This window comes from Haemorhous mexicanus (assembly GCF_027477595.1).
Source record: "Haemorhous mexicanus isolate bHaeMex1 chromosome 3 unlocalized genomic scaffold, bHaeMex1.pri scaffold_136_ctg1, whole genome shotgun sequence".
Taxonomy (NCBI): Eukaryota; Metazoa; Chordata; class Aves; order Passeriformes; family Fringillidae; genus Haemorhous; species Haemorhous mexicanus.
In genome coordinates, this window is record NW_026775979.1 from 63,633 (window position 1) to 88,816 (window position 25,184).

At 43.9% G+C, this 25,184-nt stretch overlaps 1 protein-coding gene across 5 annotated transcripts; it reads right to left on the reverse strand.

The window, feature by feature from the left end:
• Window positions 1–2,892: 2,892 nt before the first annotated feature.
• Window positions 2,893–23,874, reverse strand: DNAJC27 (DnaJ heat shock protein family (Hsp40) member C27). 5 transcript variants are annotated; one of them, XM_059837303.1, is made up of 7 exons: window positions 23,618–23,860; window positions 23,216–23,298; window positions 18,399–18,468; window positions 14,799–14,963; window positions 9,553–9,675; window positions 6,115–6,275; window positions 2,893–3,427 (listed from the first exon to the last, which is right to left on the reverse strand). In XM_059837303.1, exons 1-7 carry the CDS (start codon window positions 23,702–23,704, stop codon window positions 3,295–3,297), a joined length of 822 nt encoding a protein of 273 aa, XP_059693286.1. In that variant the 5' UTR covers window positions 23,705–23,860; the 3' UTR covers window positions 2,893–3,294. The 5 variants fall into 5 exon arrangements, with proteins under 5 accessions (XP_059693286.1, XP_059693284.1, XP_059693282.1 ...); XM_059837300.1 differs by lacking the exon at window positions 2,893–3,427 and adding an exon at window positions 3,442–4,800 and having other exon boundaries at window positions 23,618–23,874; XM_059837301.1 differs by lacking the exons at window positions 14,799–14,963; window positions 18,399–18,468; window positions 23,216–23,298; window positions 23,618–23,860 and adding an exon at window positions 12,350–13,648.
• Window positions 23,875–25,184: the final 1,310 nt, after the last annotated feature.

Consider the following 25,184-nt stretch of genomic DNA (forward strand, 5'->3'; position numbering starts at 1 on the left):
AATTTCACCCAAACCCCCCAAAATCTCTCCCCAAAAACCCCAAATCTCCCCAAAATCTCCCAAAATCTCCCAAATTTCACCCCAATCTCTCCCCAAATCCCCCAAATTTCACCCCAAATTCCCCAAATCTCACCCCAAAAAAACCCCCAAATGTTAACAATGGAAATTTATGGTAATGAATGCACATTAATATTAATAATTATGTAAATATTATTGCTAATATTAATATTAGCATTCATGTCAATATTGATATTAATGTTATTGTTCATGTTAATATTAATATTAATATTATTAATGTTAATATCAATATTATCAATATTAATATTAATATTAATAGTAACATGAATATTAATATTAATATTAATATTAAAGTAAGTTGAATATAATATCTGTGTTAATATTTGTATTGTATTAGAATAAATTATCATAATTTAATTAATTTAATTTAATTTAAATTTTATTTTATTTTATTTTATTTTATTTTATTTATTTTGATTTAATTTAATTTAATTTAATTTATTTTGATTTAATTTGATTTAATTTAATCGTTAGGAATCCCTCTTTATTTACATTCAATAGTGAGAGCGAGGACACCCGGGAAAAGTGGGAATAACCCTGGGAAAAGTGGGAATAACCCTGGAAAAATGGGAATAACCCTGGGAAAATGGGAATAACCCTGGGAAAAATGGGAATAACCCCAGGAAAATTGGGAATGAGCCCTGGAAAAATGGGAATAACCCCAGGAAAAATGGGAATAATTATTGGAAAATTGGGAATAGTCCTCGGAAAAATGGGAGTAATTCTCTGGAAAATTGGGAATAACCCTCGGAAAATTTGGAATAATCCTTGGAAAAATGGAAATAACCCTCGGAAAATCAGGAATAACCCCAGGAAAAATGGGAATAATTATTGGAAAATCGGGAATAGCTCACAGAAAAGCAGGAATCATCCTTGGAAAATTGGGAATAACCCCAGGAAAAATGGGAATAATTCATGGAAAATGGAAATTATTCTCTGGAAAATTGGGAATAACCCTCGGAAATGTGGGAATAAGCCCTGGAAAAATGGGAATAGCACTCAGAAAAATGGGAATAATTCGTGGAAAATGGATATAATTCTCTGGAAAATTGGGAATGACCCTCGGAAAATTGGGAATAAGCCCTGGAAAAATGGGAATAGCACTCAGAAAAATGGGAATAATTCATGGAAAATTGGACATAACCCCTGGAAACTTGGGAATAATCCTCGGAAAAATGGGAATGATTCTTGGGAAATGGGAATAAGTCTTGGAAAATTGAGAATAACCACCCAAAAATGGGAATAACCCCTGGAAAAATGGGAATAACCCAGGAAATATGGGAATAACCCCTGGAAAAATGGGAGTAACCCTCGGAAAAATGGGAATAACCCCAGGAAAAATGGGAATAATTCATGGAAAATGGGAATAATTATCTGGAAAATTGGGAATGACCCTCAGAAAATTGGGAATAAGCCCTGGAAAAATGGGAATAGCACTCAGAAAAATGGGAATAATTCATGGAAAATTGGACAAAACCTCTGGAAACTTGGGAATAACCCTTGGAAAATTGGGAATGATTCTTGGGAAATGGGAATAACCCTTGGAAAATTGGGAATAATCCTCAGAAAAATGGGAATGAGCCCAGGAAAAATGGGAATAACCCCTGGAAAAATGGGAATAACCCTCGGAAAATTGGGAATAACCTCTGGAAAATTGGGAATAGCCCTCAGAAATTTGGGAATAACCCAGGAAAAATGGGAATAATTCTCGGAAAATTGGGAATAATCCTTGGAAAAATGAGAATAACCCCAGGAAAAATGGGAATAATTCATGGAAAATGGAAATAATTCTCTGGAAAATTGGGAATGACCCTCGGAAAATTGGGAATAATCCTTGGAAAAATGGGAATAACCCTCAGAAAATCAGGAATAACCCCAGGAAAAATGGGAATAATTATTGGAAAATCGGGAATAGCTCACAGAAAATTGGGAATAATCCTTGGAAAATTGGGAATAACCCCAGGAAAAATGGGAATAATTCATGGAAAATGGAAATAATTCTCTGGAAAATTGGGAATAACCCTCGGAAATGTGGGAATAAGCCCTGGAAAAATGGGAATAGCACTCAGAAAAATGGGAATAATTCATGGAAAATTGGACATAACCCCTGGAAACTTGGGAATAACCCTTGGAAAATTGGGAATAACCACCCAAATATGGGAATAACCCAGGAAAAATGGGAATAACCCTCGGAAAATTTGGGATAACCCTAGGAAAAATGGGAATGAGCCCAGGAAAAATGGGAATGACCCTCGGAAAATTGGGAATAATTCATGGAAAATTGGGAATGAACCCTGGAAAAATGGGAATAATTATTGGAAAATTGGGAATAGCTCACAGAAAAGCAGGAATCATCCTTGGAAAATTGGGAATGAGCCCTGAAGAAATGGGAAAAACTCAGGAAAAATGGGAATAATTCATGGAAAATTGGGAATAATTCTCTGGAAAATTGGGAACAATCCTTGGAAAATCGGGAATAATCCTTGGAAAATTGGGAATGAGCCCTGGAAAAATGGGAATAACTCTTGGAAAATTGGGAATAACTGATGGAAAAATGGGAATAACACTCGGAAAATTGGGAATAATCCTAGGAAAAGTGGGAATAACCCTGGGAAAATTGAGACTAACCAGCAGAAATCCTGGAATAACACTCGGAAAAATGGGAAGAACCCCTTGAATACCGGGAATAACCCTGGAAAACTGGGAATAAATCAGGGACAATTGGGAATAACGCTCGGAAAAATGGGAATAAATCTCGGGAAAATGGGAATAACCCCTGGAAAAATGGGAATAACTCATAGAAAAATGGGAATAACTCTTGGAAAATTGGGAATAACTCTTGGAAAATTGGGAATAACTCATAGAAAATTGGGAATAACTCATAGAAAATTGGGAATAATTCACAGAAAATTGGGAATAATTCACAGAAAATTGGGAATAACTCATAGAAAACTGGGAATAACTCTTGGAAAATTGGGAATAACTCACAGAAAACTGGGAATAACTCACAGAAAACTGGGAATAACTCTTGGAAAATTGGGAATAACTCACAGAAAACTGGGAATAACTCACAGAAAATTGGGAATAACTCACAGAAAATTGGGAATACTTCACAGAAAATTGGGAACAAACCCCCCCGACCCCCTCCCCTGTCCCTCCCCTGTCCCGAGGATCCCTTGGAGATGAAAATCCGGGAATGTTCCCCTGGGAATTCCATCACTTGATGTTCTTGAGCAGGGCGGTGCGGGCGTTGACCACGGCCTTGAAGGCGTCCTCGCTGCCGGGCGCCACGCACTTGTCGGGGTGCAGCAGCACGGCCAGGCGCCGGTACGCCCGCGTCACCTCCTCCCTGGGACCGGGAAAAACGGGGAAAAATCGGGAATTCCCAGGGAAATCCGGGAATTCTGGGGGTTTGGGGCAGGGATTTCGGGGTTCCATGGGAATTCTTGAGGGAATTTTGGAGTTTTCTGGCAAGAATTTCAGCTTTTCCCACTGGAATTCCAAGTTTTTCCATGGGAATTCCAAGTTTTCCTGTTGGAATTTCGGCTTTTCCCTGGGAATTCTGGGGGTTCGGGGCAGGGATTTTGGGGTTTCCATGGGAATTCTTCAGGGAATTTTGGGATTTTCTTGAATGGATTTCGGCTTCTCCTGTTGGAATTTCAGCTTTTCTTGCAGGAATTCCAAGTTTTTCCCATGGGAATTCCAAGTTTTCCTGCAGGAATTTTGGCTTTTCCTGCAGGAATTCTGAGGGTTTCCCTGGGAATTCTGGGGGTTTGGGGCGCGGATTTTGGGGTTTCCATGGGAATTCTTGAGGGAATTCTGGGGTTCGGGGTGCAGCAGCACGGCCAGGCGCCGGTACGCCCGCGTCACCTCCTCCCTGGGACCGGGGAAATCATGGAATTCCCAGGGAAATCTGGGAATTCTGGGGGTTTGGGGCAGGGATTTTGGGGTTTCATGGGAATTCTTGAGGGAATTTTGGGGTTTTCTGGCAAGAATTTCGCATTTTTCCAGAAAAAAATTGTGCGCCGGTACGCCCACGTCACCTCCTCCCTGGGACAGGAAAACATGGAATTCCCAGGGAAATCTGGGAATTCTGGGGGTTTCCATGGGAATTCTGGGGGTTTGGGGCAGGGATTTTGGGGTTTCCATGGGAATTCTTGAGGGAATTCCGGGGTTTTTTCCTGGAGGAATTTCGGCTTCTCCTGTTGGAATTTCAGCTTTTCCTGCAGGAATTCCAAGTTTTTCCCATGGGAATTCCAAGTTTCTCCCACTGGAATTCCAACTGTTCCCACAGGAATTCCAGGGTCTTCCCATGGGAATTCCAGGTTTTCCTGCAGGAATTTTGAGGTTTCCCTGGGAATTCTGGGGATTTGGGGCAGGGATTTTGGGGTTTCCATGGGAATTCTTGAGGGAATTCCGGGGTTTTTTCCTGGAGGAATTTCGGCTTCTCCTGTTGGAATTTCAGCTTTTCCTGCAGGAATTCCAAGTTTTTCCCATGGGAATTCCAAGTTTCTCCCACTGGAATTCCAACTTTTCCCACAGGAATTCCAGGGTCTTCCCATGGGAATTCCAGGTTTTCCTGCAGGAATTTTGAGGTTTCCCTGGGAATTCTGGGGGTTTGGGGCAGGGATTTTGGGGTTTCCATGGGAATTCTTGAGGGAATTCTGGGGTTCGGGGTGCAGCAGCACGGCCAGGCGCCGGTACGCCCGCGTCACCTCCTCCCTGGGACCGGGGAAATCATGGAATTCCCAGGTAAATCTGGGAATTCTGGGGGTTTGGGGCAGGGATTTTGGGGTTTCATGGGAATTCTTGAGGGAATTTTGGGGTTTTCTGGCAAGAATTTCGGCTTTTTCTAGAAAAAAATTGTCCACCGGTACGCCCACATCACCTTCTCCCTGGGACAGGAAAACATGGAATTCCCAGGGAATTCTGGGAATTCTGGGGGTTTCCCTGGGAATTCTGGGGGTTTGGGGCAGGGATTTTGGGGTTTCCATGGGAATTCTTGAGGGAATTCTGGGGTTTTCTGGAAGGACTTTCGGATTTTTCCAGAAAAAAGTTGTGCACCGGTACTCCCACATCACCTCCTCCCTGAGGGAAAACAGGGAATTCCCAGGGAAATCTGGGAATTCTGAGGGTTTCCCTGGGAATTCTGGGGGTTTGGGGCAGGGACTTTGGGGTTCCCATGGGAATTCTTGAGGGAATGTCGGGGTTTTCTGGAAGGAATTTCGGCTTTTCCCACTGGAATTCCAACTTTCCCCATGGGAATTCCCCACTTTCCTATCCGGAATTCCTGGTTTTCCTGCTGGAATTCCTGGTTTTCCATTGGGAATTCCACCTTTTCCTGCTGGAATTCCACCTTTTCCCATGCTAGTCCCACTTTTTCCCATTGGGAATTTGAGGTTTTACCACCAGAATTCCTGGTTTTCCCACTGGAATTTCATCTTTACCCATAGGAATTCCTGCTTTGTCCCACTGGAATTCCTAGTTCCCCTTTGGGAATTTTCCCTTTTCCAGCCAGAATTCCACCTTTTCCCATTGGGAATTCCTGGTTTTCCTGCTGGAATTCCTCGTTCTGCAGCTGGAATTCCTGTTTTTCCCTTGGGAATTTTCCCTTTTCCATCTGGAATTCCAATTTTTCCACCCGGGAATTTGTGGTTTTCCCGCTGGAATTCCTGGTTTTCAGTTGGGAATTTCGCCCTTTCCTTCAGGAATTCCACCTTTCCCCATCTGGAATTCCTGGTTTTCCATTGGAAATTTAGCCATTTCCTGCAGGAATTTCGCCTTTTCCCATGGAAATTCCACCTTTTCCCATCCGAAATTCCTGCTTTTCCTATCTGGAATTCCTGGTTTTCCTGCAAGAGTTCCTGGAATTCCCGCTGGAATTCCACCTTTTCCAGCCAGAAATCCACCTTTTCCCATCAGGATTTCCTGGTTCTCCCGCTGGAATTCCTGGTTTCCCATGGGAATTTCCCCTTTTCCTGCCGGAATTCCCCGTTTTTCCGGCCCGGAATTCCCGTTTTTCCCGTTTTGCCGCACCTGGAGGCGCCGGGTTTGAGCCCCAGCATGTCCCAGCTGTCCTTGCTGGCGCGGATGCGCCGGATGGCGTCCGCCTGCTCCCGCGTGAAGCTGAGCCCGGCCCCGGCCGGCGGCCGCTTCCCGCCGCTCTCGCACAGCTCCACGATGGCCGAGTAGAAATTCTGGGAATGCCCGGCCGGGATCAGCCCCCGGGAAAGGGCTGCGGGCAGTTGGGGATTTTTGGGGATTTTTTTGGGGATTTTTGGGGATTTATAAGGATTTTTTGGGGATATTTGGGGATTTTTTGAGGATTTTTGGGGATTTTTTGGGGAATTTTTGGGGGGATTTTTGGGGGATTTTTTGGGGATTTTTTTGGGGATTTTTTTGGGGATTTTTAAAGGATTTTTAGGATTTTGGGGGGATTTTTTGGGAGATTTTTTTTTTTTAATTTTTGGGGGATTTGGGGGGATTTTTTAGGGATTTTTTTGGGATTTTTTTGAAGATTTTTTGGGATTTTGGGGGGATTTTTGGGGGATTTATTAGGATTTTTTGGGGATATTTGGGGATTTTTTGGGGACTTTTTAGGGATTTTTTTGGGGAATTTTGGAGATGTTTTGAGAATTTTTTTGGTTTTGGGGGAGATTTTTTTTTGGGGGGGGGGATTTTTGGGGATTTTTTGGGGATTTTTGGTGATTTTTGGGGGACTTTGGGGGGATTGTTTTGGGGGATTTTGGGGGGATTTTTTGGGGATTTTTGGGGGAATTTTGAAGATTTTTTGAGAATTTTTTGGGGTTCTGGGGGGGATTTTTTTTAATTTGGTGGGATTTTTGGGGATTTTTTGGGATTTTTTAGGGATTTTTTTGGGATTTCTTTGAAGAGTTTTTGGGGATTTTTGGGGGAATTTTGGAGATTTTTTGAGAATTTTTTTTGGTTTTGGGGGAGATTTTTTTTTTATTTTGGGGGGATTTTGGGGGATTTTTGCGGGAGTTTTGGGGGATTCTTTTTTAAATTTCGGGGGAATTTTTGGGATTATTTTCGGGGATTTTTTGGGGGGTTGATTGGGATTTTTGGGGATTTTTGGGGATTATTTTGGGATTTTGGGGGGATTTTTGGGGGATTTTTTGGGATTTTGAGGGGTTTTGCAGGGGTCTTTTTTGAATTTTTTGAGATTTTGGGGGATTTTTGGGGAGGATTTTTTGGGGGTATTTTTGGGGGACTTTTTCGGGTTTTAAAAAAAATTTTTGGGATTTTGGGGAGTTTTGGGGGGATTTCTCGGGATATTTTAAATTTTGGGGGGATTTGGGGGGGATTTTGGGAATTTTTGGGGGGATGTTCAGGGATTTTTGGGGGATTTTAAAAATTTTGGGGGGATTTTTTGGGGGATTTTTTTGGGATTTTTTGGGGAATTTGTTGGGTTTTTTGGGGGATCTTTTGGAATTTTTGGGGGGTTTTTTTGAGATTTTATTTTAATTTTCTGAGGATTTTGGGGGGATTTTTCCAAAATGTTTGGGGATTTTTTGAGAATTTTCTGGGGTTATTTAGGGGATTTTTTGGGAATTTTTGGGGATTTTGGGGGGATTTTCTGGGATTTTCTGGGATGTAGGAATGGGCACAGCGGGAGTGGGATTCAGATCCCGGGGGAAACGGTGGAGGAGATTCCCACAGGGTCATCCCGACAATCCAGGATTCACTTCCCAAGATTTTCCAAGGAAAATCCCAGATCCCATTCCCAGCCCTTCAATCCCAACAATCCCAGATCCGATTCCCAGCCCCTTCCCAGGAAATTCCCAGAAATCCTGGAGCCAAATCCCACAGGACATTCCCAACATTCCCAGATCCCATTCCCAGCCCTCCAATCCCAGCAATCCCAGATTCAATTCCCAAACTTTTCCCAGGACAATCCCAGACCCAAATCTCAAAACTTCCCAGGGAAATCCTGGATCCAAACCCCACAGGACACCCCCAAAAATCCCGGATCCAATTCCCAAACCTTTCCCAAGAAAATCCCAGATCCAAGCCCCAAACCCTTCCCAGGACATTCCCAACATTCCCAGATCCCATTTCCAGCCCTCCAATCCCACCAATCCCAGATCCCATTCCCAGCTCTTTCCCAGGACAATCCCAGATCCAAGATCCAATTCCTTCCCAGGAAATTCCCGAACAATCCCAAATCCAATTCCCAGCATGATCCCAGATCCCATTCCCAGCCCTCCAATCCCAGCAATCCCAGATCCAAATCCCAAACTTTTCCCAGGGAAATCCCAGATCCCAATCCCACGGGACAACCCCAAAAATCCCGGATCCAACCCCCAAACCTTTTCCCAGGAAAATCCCGGATCCCAACCCCAGCCCTTCAATCCCAACAATCCCAGATCCAACCCCCAAACCTTTTCCCAGGAAAATCCCGGATCCCATTCCCAGCCCCTTCCCAGGTGTCCCCAACAATCCCAGCTCCCATTCCCAGGATAGTCCCAGGACAATCCCAGATCCAAATCCCACAGGACATTCCCAACCATCCCAGATCCCATTCCCAAACCCTTTCCCAGGGAAAAACCCAGAATTCCCAGAATTCCCACCTGGAACATCTCCTGGATCGCTCTCAGCCGACCCTTTATCCCACATTCCCACCCCAAATCCCACCTTGAATTCCATCCAGGAACATCTCCCACATTCGCAGCTGGATTCCCACTTGGATTTCCCAGAATTCCCACCCAGAATTCCCACCTGGAACATCTCCCGGAATTCCCACCTGGAACATCTCCTGGATCACTCCCACCTCTCCCTTCATCCCAAACCCCTACCCCAAATCCCACCTGGAACATCTCCCAGAATTCCCACCTGGAACATCTCCCAGAATTCCCAGAATTCCCACCTGGAACATCTCCCAGAATTCCCAGAATTCCCACCTGGAACATCTCCCAGAATTCCCACCTGGAACTTCTCCCAGAATTCCCACCTGGAACATCTCCCAGAATTCCCAGAATTCCCACCTGGAACATCTCCCAGAATTCCCACCTGGAACATCTCCCAGAATTCCCAGAATTCCCACCTGGAACATCTCCCAGAATTCCCACCTGGAACATCTCCTGGATGGCTCCCACCTCTCCCTTCATCCCACACTCCCACCCCAAATCCCACCTGGAACATCTCCTGGAATTCCCACCTGGAGCATCTCCCAGAATTCCCGAATCCTCACCCGGAATTCCCATAATTCCCCCCTGGAATTCCCGGAATTCCCATAATTCCCACCTGGAATTCCCGGCTGTAATTCCCACCTGGAACATCTCCTGGATGCCCTCCCCGCTCTGGGCCGAGGTCTCCCAGTAGAGGAGGAATTCCCAGAATTCCCACCCGTCCCCTCATCCCACATTCCCCCCCTGGAATCCCCGGAATTCCCACCTGGAACATCTCCTGGATGCCCTCCCCAGAATTCCCGGAATTCCCGGCTGTGATTCCCACCTGGAACATCTCCTGGATGCCCTCCCCGCTCTGGGCCGAGGTCTCCCAGTAGAGGAATCCGCGGCTCTCGGCCCAGAGCCGCCCCTCGCTCTCGTCCACCACCCGCAGCTTCCCCGCGTCCACCTGGGAACGGGAACGGAACGGGAACGGGAACAGCGGGAATGACAGCGGGAACGGCAACGGGAATGGGAATGGGAACGGGAATGGGAATGACAATGGGAGTGGGAATGGGAATGATGGGAATGGGAATGATGGGAATGGGAATGGGAATGATGGGAATGGGAATGATGGGAATGACGACAATGGGAATGACAATGGGAATGACAACAACAGGAATGACAATGGGAATGTGAATGGGAATGATGACAATGGGAATGACAACGGGAATGGGAATGATGGGAATGATAATGGGAATGGGATTGGGAATGACGGGAATGACGACAATGGGAATGACAATGGCAGTGACAACAATGGGAATGACAACAGTGGGAATGGGAACGATGGGAATGAAAACGGGAATGACAACAATTGGAATGAGAATGGAATGGGAATGGGAATGACGATGGCGATGACAATGGGAATTACGACAGTGGGAATGACAACAGTGGAAATGATGGGAATGACGACAATGGGAATGACAACGGGAATGACAACAATGGGAATGGCAATGGGAATGGCAACAATGGGAATGCCAACAGTGGGAATGACAACAATGGGAATGAACACAACGGGAATGATGGGAATGACAATGGGAATGACAAAAATGGGAATGATGGGAATGACAGCAATGGGAATTGGAATGGGAATGACAACAGGAATGACAACAGGAATGACAACAATGGGAACAATGGGAATGAAAACAATGGGAATGACAATGGGAATGACAACGGGAAAAATGGGAATGACAACAATGGGAACGATGGGAACGATGACAATGGGAATGGGAATGACAGCAATGGGAATGACGGGAATGACAATGGGAATGACGACAATGGGAATGGGAATGAGAATGGGAATGAGAATGACAGCAATGGGAATGACAATGGGAATGATGGGAACAACAACAGGAATGACGACAATGGAAATGACAACAATGGGAATGAGAACGGGAATGACAACATTGGGAATGACAACAAAGGAAATGATGACAGGAATGACAAAGGGAATGACAACGGGAATGACAACAACGGGAATGATGATGGGAAAACACCGGGAATATCAGATTAAAACCCCCGGGAAAACGGGAAACGAATCCAGCGGGAATCATGAAATCAAACCGGGGGGAGAAGGAGCCATCGCCGCATCCACCCGGGAACCACGGGAAAAGGACAACGGGAAAGTTGGGAATGAACAAACGCTGGGAAGATCGATAAACACCGGGAATAAACACCCTGGGAACAAGTCCGGAATTCCCGGAATTCACTGGAATTCCCCGGAATTTCCTGGAATTCCGGACCTTGTTGGCGCAGACGAGGCTGCCCAGGCTGCTGTGGGGGCCCAGCCTGGAACAAACCCTGGGAATGGCTCTGGATTCTCCAGAATTCCCAGAATTCCCAACCCCCTGGATCCAGCCTAGAAAAACCCTTGTGAACACCTCCGGAATTCCCAGAATTCCCGGAATTCCCAAACCCCTGGATCCAGCCTGGAAAAACCCTTGTGAACACCTCCGGAATTCCCAGAATTCCTGGAATTCCCATCCCACAGGATCCAGTCTGGAACAAACCCTGGGAATGGCTGCGGAATTCCTGGAATCTCCAGAAATCCTGGAATTTCCATCCTGGAGGATCCAGTTGGGGCCAAAGCCGCAGGAACGGCTCTGGAATCTCCAGAATTCCCGGGATCTTAATCCCACAGGATCCACCCTGAAAAAAAACTCCAGAACCTCTCCAGAATTCCCAACGTTCCCACAATTCCCAACTCTCTGGATCCAGCCTGGAAAAAACCCTGGGAACATCTCTGGAATTCCGGAAATTTCCAGAATTCCAATCCCACAGGATCCAGTCTGAATAAAACCCTGGGAATGGTTCTGGAATGCCCAGAAACTTCCAGAATTCCTGGATTTTCAATCCTGGAGGAACCAGTTGGGACCAGAGCTCCAGGAACAGCTCTGGAATCTCCAGAATTCCGACAATTCCCATCCCTTAGGACCCCGTGGGCCTGGAAAAAAAACCCTGGAAGGTCTCGGGAATTCCCAGAATTCCTGGAATTCCTGGAATTCCAGACCTTGTTGGCACAGACGACGCTGCCCAGGCTGCCGTGGGGTCCCAGCCTGAAACAAACCCCGGGAATGGCTCTGGAATTCCCAGAATTCCCAGAATTCCCAACCCTCTGGATGTGGCATGGAAAAACCCTTGTGAACACCTCCGTAATTCCCAGAATCCCTGGAATTCCCATCCCACAGGATCCAGTCTGGAACAAACCCTGGGAATGGCTCCAGAATTCCCGGAATCTCCAGAAATCCTGGAATTTCCATCCTGCAGGATCCAGTTGGGGCCAAAGCCGCAGGAACGGCTCTGGAATCTCCAGAATTCCCGGGATCTCAATCCCACAGGATCCAGCCTGGAAAAACCCTTGTGAACCTCTCCAGAATTCCCGGAATTCCCGGCATTCCCGGACCTTGTTGGCGCAGACGGCGAAGATGACGCTGTCCAGGCTGCCGTGCGGGCCCAGCCTGGAACAAACCCCAGAACCTCTCCAGAATTCCCACAATTCCCACAATTCCCATCCCTCTGGATCCAGCAAGGAACAAACCCCGGGAACCCCTCCGGAATTCCCGGAATTCCCGGCATTCCCAGACCTTGTTGGCGCAGACGGCGAAGACGACGCTGTCCAGGCTGCCGTGCGGGCCCAGCCTGGAACAAACCCCAGAACCTCTCCAGAATTCCCACAATTCCCACAATTCCCAACCCTCTGGATCCAGCAAGGAACAAACCCCGGGAACCCCTCGGGAATTCCCGGAATTCCCGGCATTCCCGGACCTTGTTGGCGCAGACGGCGAAGACGACGCTGTCCAGGCTGCCGTGCGGGCCCAGCCTGGAACAAACCCCAGAACCTCTCCAGAACTCCCACAATTCCCACAATTCCCATCCCAGAGGACCCAGCAAGCACCAAACCCCGTGAACCCCTCCGGAATTCCCGGAATTCCCGGCATTCCCGGACCTTGTTGGCACAGACGGTGAAGACGACGCTGTCCAGGCTGCCGTGCGGGCCCAGCCTGGAACAAACCCCAGAACCTCTCCACAATTCCCACAATTCCCACAATTCCCATCCCAGAGGACCCAGCAAGGAACAAACCCCGGGAACCCCTCTGGAATTCCCAGAATTCCCGGAATTCCCGGCATTCCCGGACCTTGTTGGCGCAGACGGCGAAGACGACGCTGTCCAGGCTGCCGTGCGGGCCCAGCCTGGAACAAACCCCAGAACCTCTCCACAATTCCCACAATTCCCATCCCAGAGGACCCAGCAAGGAACAAGCCCCGGGAGCCCCTCCGGAATTCCCGGAATTCCCGGCATTCCCGGACCTTGTTGGCGCAGACGGCGAAGACGACGCTGTCCAGGCTGCCGTGCGGGCCCAGCCTGGAACAAACCCCAGAACCTCTCCACAATTCCCACAATTCCCACAATTCCCAACCCTCTGGATCCAGCAAGGACCAAACCCCGGGAACCCCTCCGGAATTCCCGGAATTCCCGGCATTCCCGGACCTTGTTGGCGCAGACGGCGAAGACGACGCTGTCCAGGCTGCCGTGCGGGCCCAGCCTGGAACAAACCCCAGAACCTCTCCAGAATTCCCAACGTTCCCACAATTCCCAACTCTCTGGATCCAGCCTGGAAAAAACCCTGGGAACATCTCTGGAATTCCGGAAATTTCCAGAATTCCAATCCCACAGGATCCAGTCTGAATAAAACCCTGGGAATGGTTCTGGAATGCCCAGAAACTTCCAGAATTCCTGGAATTTCAATCCTGGAGGAACCAGTTGGGACCCGAGCTCCAGGAACAGCTCCGGAATCTCCAGAATTCTGACAATTCCCATCCCTTAGGACCCCGTGGGCCTGGAAAAAAAACCCTGGAAGGTCTCGGGAATTCCCAGAATTCCTGGAATTCCTGGAATTCCAGACCTTGTTGGCGCAGACGACGCTGCCCAGGCTGCCATGGGGTCCCAGCCTGAAACAAACCCCGGGAATGGCTCTGGAATTCCCAGAATTCCCAGAATTCCCAACCCTCTGGATGTGGTATGGAAAAACCCTTGTGAACACCTCCAGAATTCCCAGAATTCCTGGAATTCCCGTCTCACAGGATCCATCCAGTCTGGAACAAACCCTGGGAATGGCTGCGGAATTCTTGGAATCTCCAGAAATCCTGGAATTTCCATCCTGGAGGATCCAGTTGGAGCCAAAGCCGCAGGAACGGCTCTGGAATCTCCAGAATTCCCGGGATCTCAATCCCACAGGATCCAGCCTGGAAAAACCCTTGTGAACCCCTCCAAAACTCCCGGAATTCCCGGAATTCTGTGGCTCCCGGACCTTGTTGGCGCAGACGGCGAAGACGACGCTGTCCAGGCTGCCGTGCGGGCCCAGCCTGGAACAAACCCCAGAACCTCTCCACAATTCCCACAATTCCCACAATTCCCATCCCACAGGACCCAGCAAGGAACAAACCCCGGGAACCCCTCCGGAATTCCTGGAATTCCCGGCATTCCCGGACCTTGTTGGCGCAGACGGCGAAGACGACGCTGTCCAGGCTGCCGTGCGGGCCCAGCCTGGAACAAAGCCCAGAACCTCTCCACAATTCCCACAATTCCCACAATTCCCATCCCACAGGACCCAGCAAGGAACAAACCCCGGGAACCCCTCCGGAATTCCTGGAATTCCCGGCATTCCCGGACCTTGTTGGCGCAGACGGCGAAGACGACGCTGTCCAGGCTGCCGTGCGGGCCCAGCCTGGAACAAAGCCCAGAACCTCTCCACAATTCCCACAATTCCCACAATTCCCAACCCTGTGGATCCAGCAAGGACCAAACCCCAGGAACCCCTCCGGAATTCCCGGAACTCCCGGCATTCCCGGACCTTGTTGGCGCAGACGGCGAAGACGACGCTGTCCAGGCTGCCGTGCGGGCCCAGCCTGGAACAAAGCCCAGAACCTCTCCAGAATTCCCACAATTCCCACAATTCCCATCCCAGAGGACCCAGCAAGGACCAAACCCCAGGAACCCCTCCGGAATTCCCGGAATTCCCGGCATTCCCGGACCTTGTTGGCGCAGACGGCGAAGACGACGCTGTCCAGGCTGCCGTGCGGGCCCAGCTCGCGGCGCATCTCGGCCAGCCAGGAGTCGAGCGCCTCGAAGGATTCCTTGGAGCCCACGTCGTAGACCAGCAGCACCCCCTGCGTGTCCTTGTAGAACTCGTTACGCACCTGGCACGGAGAGAGAGAGGGGGGAAAAGTCCTGGGAAAGAATTCCAGAGGGAAAGAATTCCAGGGGAAAAAAATTGGGGAATAATCAGGGAAAAGGATTCAGGGGAAGAAGAGAAATTCGCCCCCTGCGTGGCCTGGTAGGACTCGTTACACACCTGGGACGGGGAACGGGAACGGGAAAAGGGAAATCATTCCAGGGAAAAGAGGAAATTCAATTCAGTTCATTTATTTAAATTTTAAAAAATTTTTTAAAGAAATTATATTATATTATATTATATTATATTACATTGCATTACATTACATTATATCTTATTATATTATATTGTATTGTATCATATTGTATTATATTATGTTATAATATATTATATTGTATTATATTACATTGTATTACATTCTACTATATTACATTACATTACATTAAATTACATTACATCATATTATATTATATTATAATACATTATATTATATCATATTATATTATATTGTACTACATTATATTATATATTATATATTATATTATATTATATTATATTATATTATATTATATTATATTATATTATATTATATTATATTATATTATATTATATTATATTATATTATATTACATTATATTACATTATATTACATTATATTATATTATATTATATTATATTATATTATATTATATTATATTACATTATATTACATTATATTATATTATATTATATTATATTATATTATATTATATTATATTATATTATATTATATTATATTATATTATATTATATTACATTATATTACATTATATTATATTATATTATATTATATTATATTATATTATATTATATTATATTATATTATATTATATTATATTATATTATATCATGTTATGTTAATTTTTTAAAAAATTAAAATAATTTAGTGAAATAAAGTTACATTACATTACATTACACTACATAATATAATATAACACATTTTTTTAAAAATTAAATTAGTTAAGTGAAATATAATAGGATAAAATAGGATGAAATTAAACTAAATTTATTTAAATTAAATTTTAAAAAATAAAATAAAATTCAATTCAAGTCAATTCAATTCAATTTTTAAAAAAGTTATATTAGATAAAATGAAACAAAATAGAATAAAATAAAAGCGAATCAAATCAAATCAAATCAAATTACATCCAATAAAATAAAATAAAATAAAATAATATACATGAAAGGAACTTAATTTTTAAAAAATTTTTAAAATAATATAGACTAGAAAAGTGCATAGCATTGTATAATATAGTGTAATAGGAGCATAATATAATATAGTGTAATATGATATTATGTAGTGTCATGTAATGATGGAATGATGGAATGGAATGGAATGGAATGGAATGGAATGGAATGGAATGGAATGGAATAATATAATATAATATAATATAATATAATATAATATAATATAATATAATATAATATAATATAATATAATATAATATAATATAATATAATATAATATAATATAATATAATATAATATAATATAATATAATATAATATAATATAATATAATATAATATAATATAATATAATATAATATAATATAATATAATATAATATAATGTAATGTAATGTAATGTAATGTAATGTAGTGTAATGTAATATAATTAACATATTATATTATAATGTACTATATTTTAATGTAGTGCAATATATTGTGATGCATTGTAAGGTGATGTAATATGATATAATGATAGAATAGAGCATACTGTAACATAATTTACATGTAATGTAACGTAATGAAATGCAAGAATAGAATGTAAAGTAATATAACAAACATAATGTATCATAAGAATAAAATGTAATGTCAGGTCATAAAATATAATACAATATAGTGTAATACAGTATATTATAATACTATACGATATTATATGGCGTACTGCATAATGATATGATATGATATATAATATAATATAACATAACATAATATAATGTAATGTAATATAATGTAATGTAATGTAATATAATAAAACATAACATAATATAATGTAATGTAATGTAATGTAACATAATATAATATAATATAGTATAGTATAATATAATATAACATTATATAACATAACATAACATAACATAACATAACATAACATAATATAATATAATATAATATAATATAATATAATATAATATAGTATAATATAGTATAATACAGTATATAACAATGTAATACAATGTAATGTAATGTAAAGTAATATGATATAATATAATGCAATGAAAAAAATATAATGTATTATATTATATTATATTATATTATATTATATTATATTATATTATATTATATTATATTATATTATATTATATTATATTATATTATATTATATTATATTATATTATATTATGTAATGTAATATAATATAATACAATATAATGTAATATAATCTAATGTAATATAATATAATACAATATAATGTAATATAATCTAATGTAATCTAATGTAATGTAATATAACGTAATATAATATAATATAATATAATATAATATAATATAATATAATATAATATAATATAATATAATATAATATAATATAATATAATATAATATAATATAATATAATATAATATAATATAATGTAGTATAATCTAATGTAATCTGATGTAATCTAATGTAATGTAATATAATATAATATAATATAATATAATATAATATAATATAATACAACATTATATAATATAATACAATACAACATTATATAATATAACATGACATGCCATGCCATGCCATGCCATGCCATGCCATGCCATAACATAACATAACATAACATAACATAACATAACATAACATAACATAACATAACATACCATAACATAATTGATATGATATTATATAATATATTGTAATAGAATAGAATAGACTAGAATACAATTCCATAACAAGATATAACCCAATATAACACAAGGAAACATAATTACAATATAACCCAATATAACACAACGCAACATAACACAACCTAACACAATTAATTAATATCATATCATATAATACATCATATCACACATCACACATCACATAATTAATGTAATGACACAGCCTAATTACCCTCCCGTGACATGACGTAGCACACTCTAACGTGTTTATAATAACGATATAGCGGAGGAACATCACAAAAATAACCAAGGATGGTTCAGGAAAAATTAAATTCCAGGGAAAAAAATTCCAGGGAAAAAACGACAACGACAACAACAGCAACAGCAAAATAAAAACAAACAAACAAAAAAAGAAAAAACAAAAAAAACGAAAAAAAGGAAATAAAATTCCAGGCAAAAAAAAAAATTGGAAGAAAAAAACTTGGGGGAAAAATAGGGGAAAAAAATTGTAGGAATAAAAAAAACAGGGAAAAAAAATTCGGGGAAGAGCCCAAGGGAAGAATTCCCGATTTTCCAGGGGGAATTTTGGGAGTTTTTGGGAATTCTGACCTCGTAGAAGAAGGGGTGTCCGGCCATGTCGAAGATGTTCACCTTGATCTCCCGGTCGCGGATCTGCACCCTGGAAAAGGTGTGGGAATTCTGGGAAGTCCGGAAAAAACCCCTCAGAATTCCAGGAATTCCGTGGAAAAAAAAACCCTCGGAAATCTGGGTGGGAAATCCAGGAAAAACCCCTTGGAATTCCCCAAGGATTTGGAATTTCGGGATTGCAGGGTGGGAACTGGTCCGAAATTGCAAGGGGGGCTCCTCTGGGAGAACCTGAATCCCATTATCCCGTTATCCCAAAATCCCATTATCCCATAAATCCCATTATCCCATCATCCCATTATCCCACAAATTCCATAAATCCCATTATCCCATCATCCCAATATCCCATAAATCCCATTATCCCATCATCCCATTATCCCACAAATTCCATAAATCCCATTATCCCATCATCCCAATATCCCATAAATCCCATTATCCCATCATTCCATTATCCCACAAATTCCATAAATCCCATTATCCCATCATCCCATTATCCCATAAATCCCATTATCCCATCATCCCATTATCCCACAAATTCCATAAATCCCATTATCCCACAAATCCCATTATCCCATCCCATCCCATTATCCCGTTATTCCAAAATCCCACTATCCCGTTATCCCAAAATCCCATTATCCCATAAATCCCATTATCTCATCATCCCATTATTCCATCCCATCATCCCATAAATCCCATCCCATCATCCCACTATCCCGTTATCCCAAAATCCCATTATCCCATAATCCCATCAATCCCATCCCATCATGCCATAATCCCTTAAATCCCATGAATCCCATTATCCTGTTATCCCATTGACCCATTGACCCATTGACCCATTCCATTATCCTGTTATCCCATCATCCCACTATCCTGTTATCCCATTATCCCATTATCCTATAATCCCATTATCACATCACCTCATTGTCCCATAAATCCCATTATACCAGAAATCCCATGAATCTCATGAATCCCATTATCCCATAAATCCCATTATCCCATTATCCCACCATCCTGCTATCCCACTATTCCCTTATCCCATTATTTCCTTATCCCATCATCTTATAATCCCATCATCCCATCATTCCATCATCCCATTATCCCATCCCATTATCTCATAAATCCCATTATCCCATTATCCCATCATTCCATCATCCCATTATCCCATCCCATTATCCCATTATCCCATAAATCCCATTATCCCATCCCATCCCATTATCCCATTATCCCATTATCCAATAAATCCCATTATCCCATAAATCCCATTATCCCATCCCATTATCCCATAAATCCCATTATCCCATCCCATCCCATTATCCCATTATCCCATTATCCTATTATCCCATAAATCCCATTATCCCATTCTATCATCCCATTATCCCATTATCCCATTATCCAATAAATCCCATTATCCCATACATCCCATTATCCTGTTTACCCATCATCCTGCTATCCCATTATTCCCTTATCCCATTATCCCCAAAATCCCATTATCCCATTACCCTGTTATCCCATCATCCCATTATCCTATTATCCCATTATCCCACAAATGTCATCCATCCCATCCATTATCCCACTATCCCATCATCCTGCTATCCCATCAATCCCATTATCCCATCCCATCATTATCCCATCACCCTGCTATCCCATAAATCTCATCACCTCATTATCCCATCATCTCATAAATCCCATTATCCCATCCTATCCCATCATTCCACTATGCCACAAATCTCACCCCATCCCATTATCCCATAATCCCATTATCCCATAAATCCCAAAAATCCTATCCCGTTATCCCATTATCCTATAAATCCCATCCATCCCATTACCCTATTAACTCATCCTATCCCATCCCATCATTTCATTATCCCATCACCCCTTTATCCCATAAATCCCATCATCCCATCATCCCATAAATCCCATTATCCCATTATCCTATAAATCCCATTATCCCATCCTATCCCATCATCCCATTATCCCACAAATCTCATCCCATCCCATTATCCCGTTACCCCGTCATCCCATTATCCCATAAATTCCATCCCATTATCCCATTAATCCCATAAATCCCATCCCGTTATCCCATTAATCCCACCCCACCCAATCCATCCCATTATCCCGTTATCTCACCATCCCATCATCCCATAAATCCCATTATCCCATAAATCCCACAAATCCCATCCTATCCCATTATCCCATTACCCCACAAATCCCATCCATCCCATTACCCTATTATCCCATCCTATCCCATCCTATCCCATTCCATCACTTCATTCTCCCATCATCCCATTATCCCATAAATCCCATCCTATCCCATTATCCCATCATCCTATAAATCCCATCCATCCCATTATCTAATTATCCCATCACCTCATTATCCCATCATCCCATAAATCCCATTATCCCATAAATCCCTTCATTCCATCCTATCCCATCAGACCATTATCCCATAAATCCCATCCCATTATCCCATCTCCCATCCCATCCAACCCATCCCATCCCATTACCCCATTATCCCATTATCCCACCATCCCATTATCCCACTAATCCCATCATCCCATAAATCCCATTGTCCCGTAAATCCCATCCTATCCCATCACACCATTATCCCATAAATCCCATTATCCCATTATCCCCATCATTCCTGTTATTCCCATTCCCATTATCCCCATTATCCCCATCATTCCCATTCCCATTATCCCCATTATCCCCATTATCCCCATTATCCCCATCATTCCCATTCCCATTATCCCCATTATCCCCATTATCCCCATCATTCCCATTCCCATTATCCCCATTATCCCCATCGTTCCCAATCCTATTCCCACGATTCCCATTATCCCCATTATCCCCACCACTCCCACCATTCCCATTATACCCAATATTCCCATTCCCATCCCAATCCCATCCCCATTATCCCCAGTATTCCCATTCCCATCCCAACCCCACCAATCCCATTCCCATCAATTCCAGTATCCCCACCATTCCCACCATTCCCGTTACTCCCATCATTCCCATTAATCACATCATTCCAATTATCCCCACCATTCCCATTATTCCCATCACATCCCAATCCCACTATTCCCAATCCCATTCCCATTATCCCCATTATTCCCACCATTCCCATTATTCCCATTATTCCCATCCCATACCAATCCCATTATCCCATTATTCCCATTATTCCCACTATCCCCATCATTCCCATTATCCCACCATTCCCATTATCCCAACATTCCCATCACTCCCATCATTGCCATTATTCCCACTCCTCCCACCATTCCCATTATTCCCAACCCATCCCATTCCCATTCCCATTATTGCCACTCCTCCCATGATTCCCATTATCCCCACCATTTCCATTCCCATTATTCCCATCCCAATCCCATTCCCATTATTCCCATCATTCCCATTATTCCCATCATTCCCATTCCCATTATCCCCATTATTCCCATCATTCCTATCCCATTATTCCCATTATCCCCACCATTCCCATTATCCCCATTATTCCCGTTATTCCCAATCCCATCACTCCCAATATTCCCACTACTCCCATCATTCCCATTATTCCCAATATTCCCATTATTCCCATTATTCCCATTATCCCATCATTCCCATTATCCCCACTATTCCCATTATTTCCATTATTCCCACCATTCCCATTATTCCCATTTTTCCCATGATCCCAAGCATTCCCATTATTCCTGTCATTCCCATTATCCCATCACTCCCAGTATTCCCACTATTCCCATTATTCCCATTATCCCCATCCCATACCAATCCCATTCCCATCATCCCCATTATTCCTGTTATTCCCTATCCCATCATTCCCGTTATTCCCACTATCCCCATTATTCCCATTATTCCCACTATTCCCACTATTCCCATTATCCCCCATTATTCACACTATTCCCATTATTCCCAGTACTCCCATTATTCCCATCATTCCCATTATCCCACCATTCCCATTATCCCCATCATTCCCATTATCCCACCATTCCCATTATCCCCATCATTCCCATTATCCCACCATTCCCATTATCCCACCATTCCCATTATCCCCACCATTCCCATTGTCCCACCATTCCTGTCATCCCCACCATTACCATTATCCCACCATTCCCATTATCTCCACCATTCCCATTATCCCACCATTCCCATCATTCCCACCATTCCCATTATCCCACCATTCCCATTATCCCATCATTCCCATCATTCCCACTATTCCCATTATTCCCACTAGTCCCATTATCCCACCATTCCCATTATCCCACTATTCCCATTATCCCAATCATTCCCATTATCCCCATCATTCCCGTTATTCCCACCATTCCCATTATTCCCACCATTCCCATTATCCCCACTATTCCCATCATTCCCACTATTCCCATCATTCCCACTAGTCCCATTATCCCACCATTCCCATTATCCCCATCATTCCCATTATCCCACCATTCCCATTATCCCCATCATTCCCATTATCCCACCATTCCCATTATCCCACCATTCCCATTATCCCATCATTCCCATTATCCCCATTATTCCCATTGTCCCATTATTCCTGTTACTCCCAATCCCGCTCTCCCATTATCCCCATTATTCCCACCATTCCCATTATTCCCACTATTCCCCTTATCCCATTATCCCCATTATTCTCACCAATCCCATTATCCCATCATTCCCGCCATTCCCACTGTCCCCACCATTCCCGTTATCCCCGTCATTCCCGCCATTCCCACCGTCCCCGTTCCCGTTATTCCCGCCGCCGTTGCCGTTCCCTCCCTCACTTGGTGACGCCGTAGTCGATGCCGATGGTGGCCAGGTACTTGGGCACGAACCTCTTCTCGCAGTACCGCTTGATGATGCAGCTCTGCGAGGCGGCAGAACGCCAAATCCCGCCAAATCCCCCCAAATCCCAAAAATTCCAACTTTTGGGAATGGCGCCTCCGCCCCAAAACAGCGACAAGCACCGCCCACTTCGCCATCGTCCAATCAGATCCGCGCGTTCCCCCGAGGCACCGCCCACCCGCCTATCAATCAACCGCACCGACAACAATGAGATGCCGGCTGCTGATTGGTTACGTCGCGCGGCCCACACGCCAATCAGCGCTAAGCGCCCGCCTTCCCGCGCCTCTGATTGGTCAGGTCGCCCGCCCCTCACCGCCCGCCGGCCAATAGCAGCGCCTCACCTTGCCCACCTCGGCGTTGCCCATGGAGATGACTTTAACCCGCAGCGCCTTGCGCGGCTCCTTCCGCTTGGCCGCGTTGGCCTCCATGGCGGTGCCGCGGCGCCGCGGGCCGGGCCCGGTGCCGGTGCCGCTTCCGGAGCCGGTTCCGGTACCGGTGGGAGCGGCAGAGGCCGGAGGGAGGCAGCAATGGCGGCGGAGCGGCGCTTCCGCCTCAGCCCGGCCGTGCCGAGCGAGTTCTCGCGAGATTTGAGGCGCAGGCGCGCAGGGAGCGGGCGAGATTTGAGCGGCGGGAGGGGGAGGAGGATCCGCCAGGGGGCGCCAAAACCGGGGGGGGGGCGGGAAAAACACGGACGTGTCACGTGTCATTGTCACTGTCCTGTGTCACTGTCACGTGTCATTGTCACTGTCACGTGTCACTTGTCACGTGTCACTGTCACTTGTCACTGTCACTGCCCCCTTTCTGTCCCCATCCCTGTCCCTCTGTCCCTGTCCCTCTGTCCCTGTCCCTCTGTCCCCTCCCCCTCTCCCTCTGTCCCTGTCCCTCTGTCCCCGTCCCTCTGTCCCCTCCCTCTGTCCCCATCCCTGTCCCCAAATCCCAGAATAAATCCCCAAATCAATCTCAGAATCCGAAAATTAATCCCAGAATCCCAAACAAATCCCAAAGAAATCCCAAAATGGATCCCGGAACCGATCCCAGAATCCCAAACAGATCCCAAAGCCATCCCAAAGGGATCCCGGAACCGATCCCAGAATCCCAAACAAATCCCAAAGAAATCCCAAAATGGATCCCGGAACCGATCCCAGAATCCCAAACAGATCCCAAAGCCATCCCAAAGGGATCCCGGAACCGATCCCAGAATCCCAAACCAATCCCAAAGAAATCCCAAAATGGATCCCGGAACCGATCCCAGAATCCCAAACAGATCCCAAAGAAATCCCAAAATGGATCCCAGAACCAATCCCAGAATCCCAAACCGATCCCAAAGAAATCCCAAAATGGATCCCAGAACCCCAAACCAATCCCATAGAAATCCCATAGAAATCCCAAAGAAATCCCAGAATGGATCCCGAAGGAATCCCAGAATCAATCCCAGAATTCCCAAAAAAGTCCCAAAGAAATCCCAAAATGGATCCCAGAACCCCAAACCAATCCCAGAATCCCAAAGAAATCCCAAAGAAATCCCAAAGAAATCCCAGAATGGATCCCAGAATCCCAAACCAATCCCAGAAACCCAAAAGAAATCCCAGAGAAATCCCAAACCGGATCCAAGGATCTCCAAAAATCCCAAAGAGACCGCAAAGAAATCCCCCAAAAATTCCCAAAGAAATCCCAAAGAATCCCAAAGGAATCCCAAAGAAATCCCAAACCAATCCCAGAATGCCCAAAAATCCCAAAGGAATCCCAAAGAAATCCCAAAGAAATCCCAGAATGCCCAAAAATCCCAAAGGAATCCCAAAGAAATCCCAAAATGGATCCCAGAATCTCAAAGCCAGTCCCAGAATCCTCCCAAAATTCCCCAAAAAATCCCAAAGAAATCCCAAACCCAGTCCCAGAAATCCCAAAGAA

Coding starts and splice junctions, on each gene's coding strand:
- DNAJC27 (XM_059837299.1), bottom strand. CDS start 13,246: ATGCCGGGAATTCCGGGAATTCCGGAGGGGTTCCCGGGGTTTGGTCCT. Junction 6,276..9,552: donor GCATCCAGGAGATGTTCCAG/GTGGGAATCACA, acceptor GGGCATTCCCAG/AATTTCTACTCGGCCATCGT. Junction 4,801..6,114: donor CTCAAACCCGGCGCCTCCAG/GTGCGGCAAAAC, acceptor CCCCGGTCCCAG/GGAGGAGGTGACGCGGGCGT.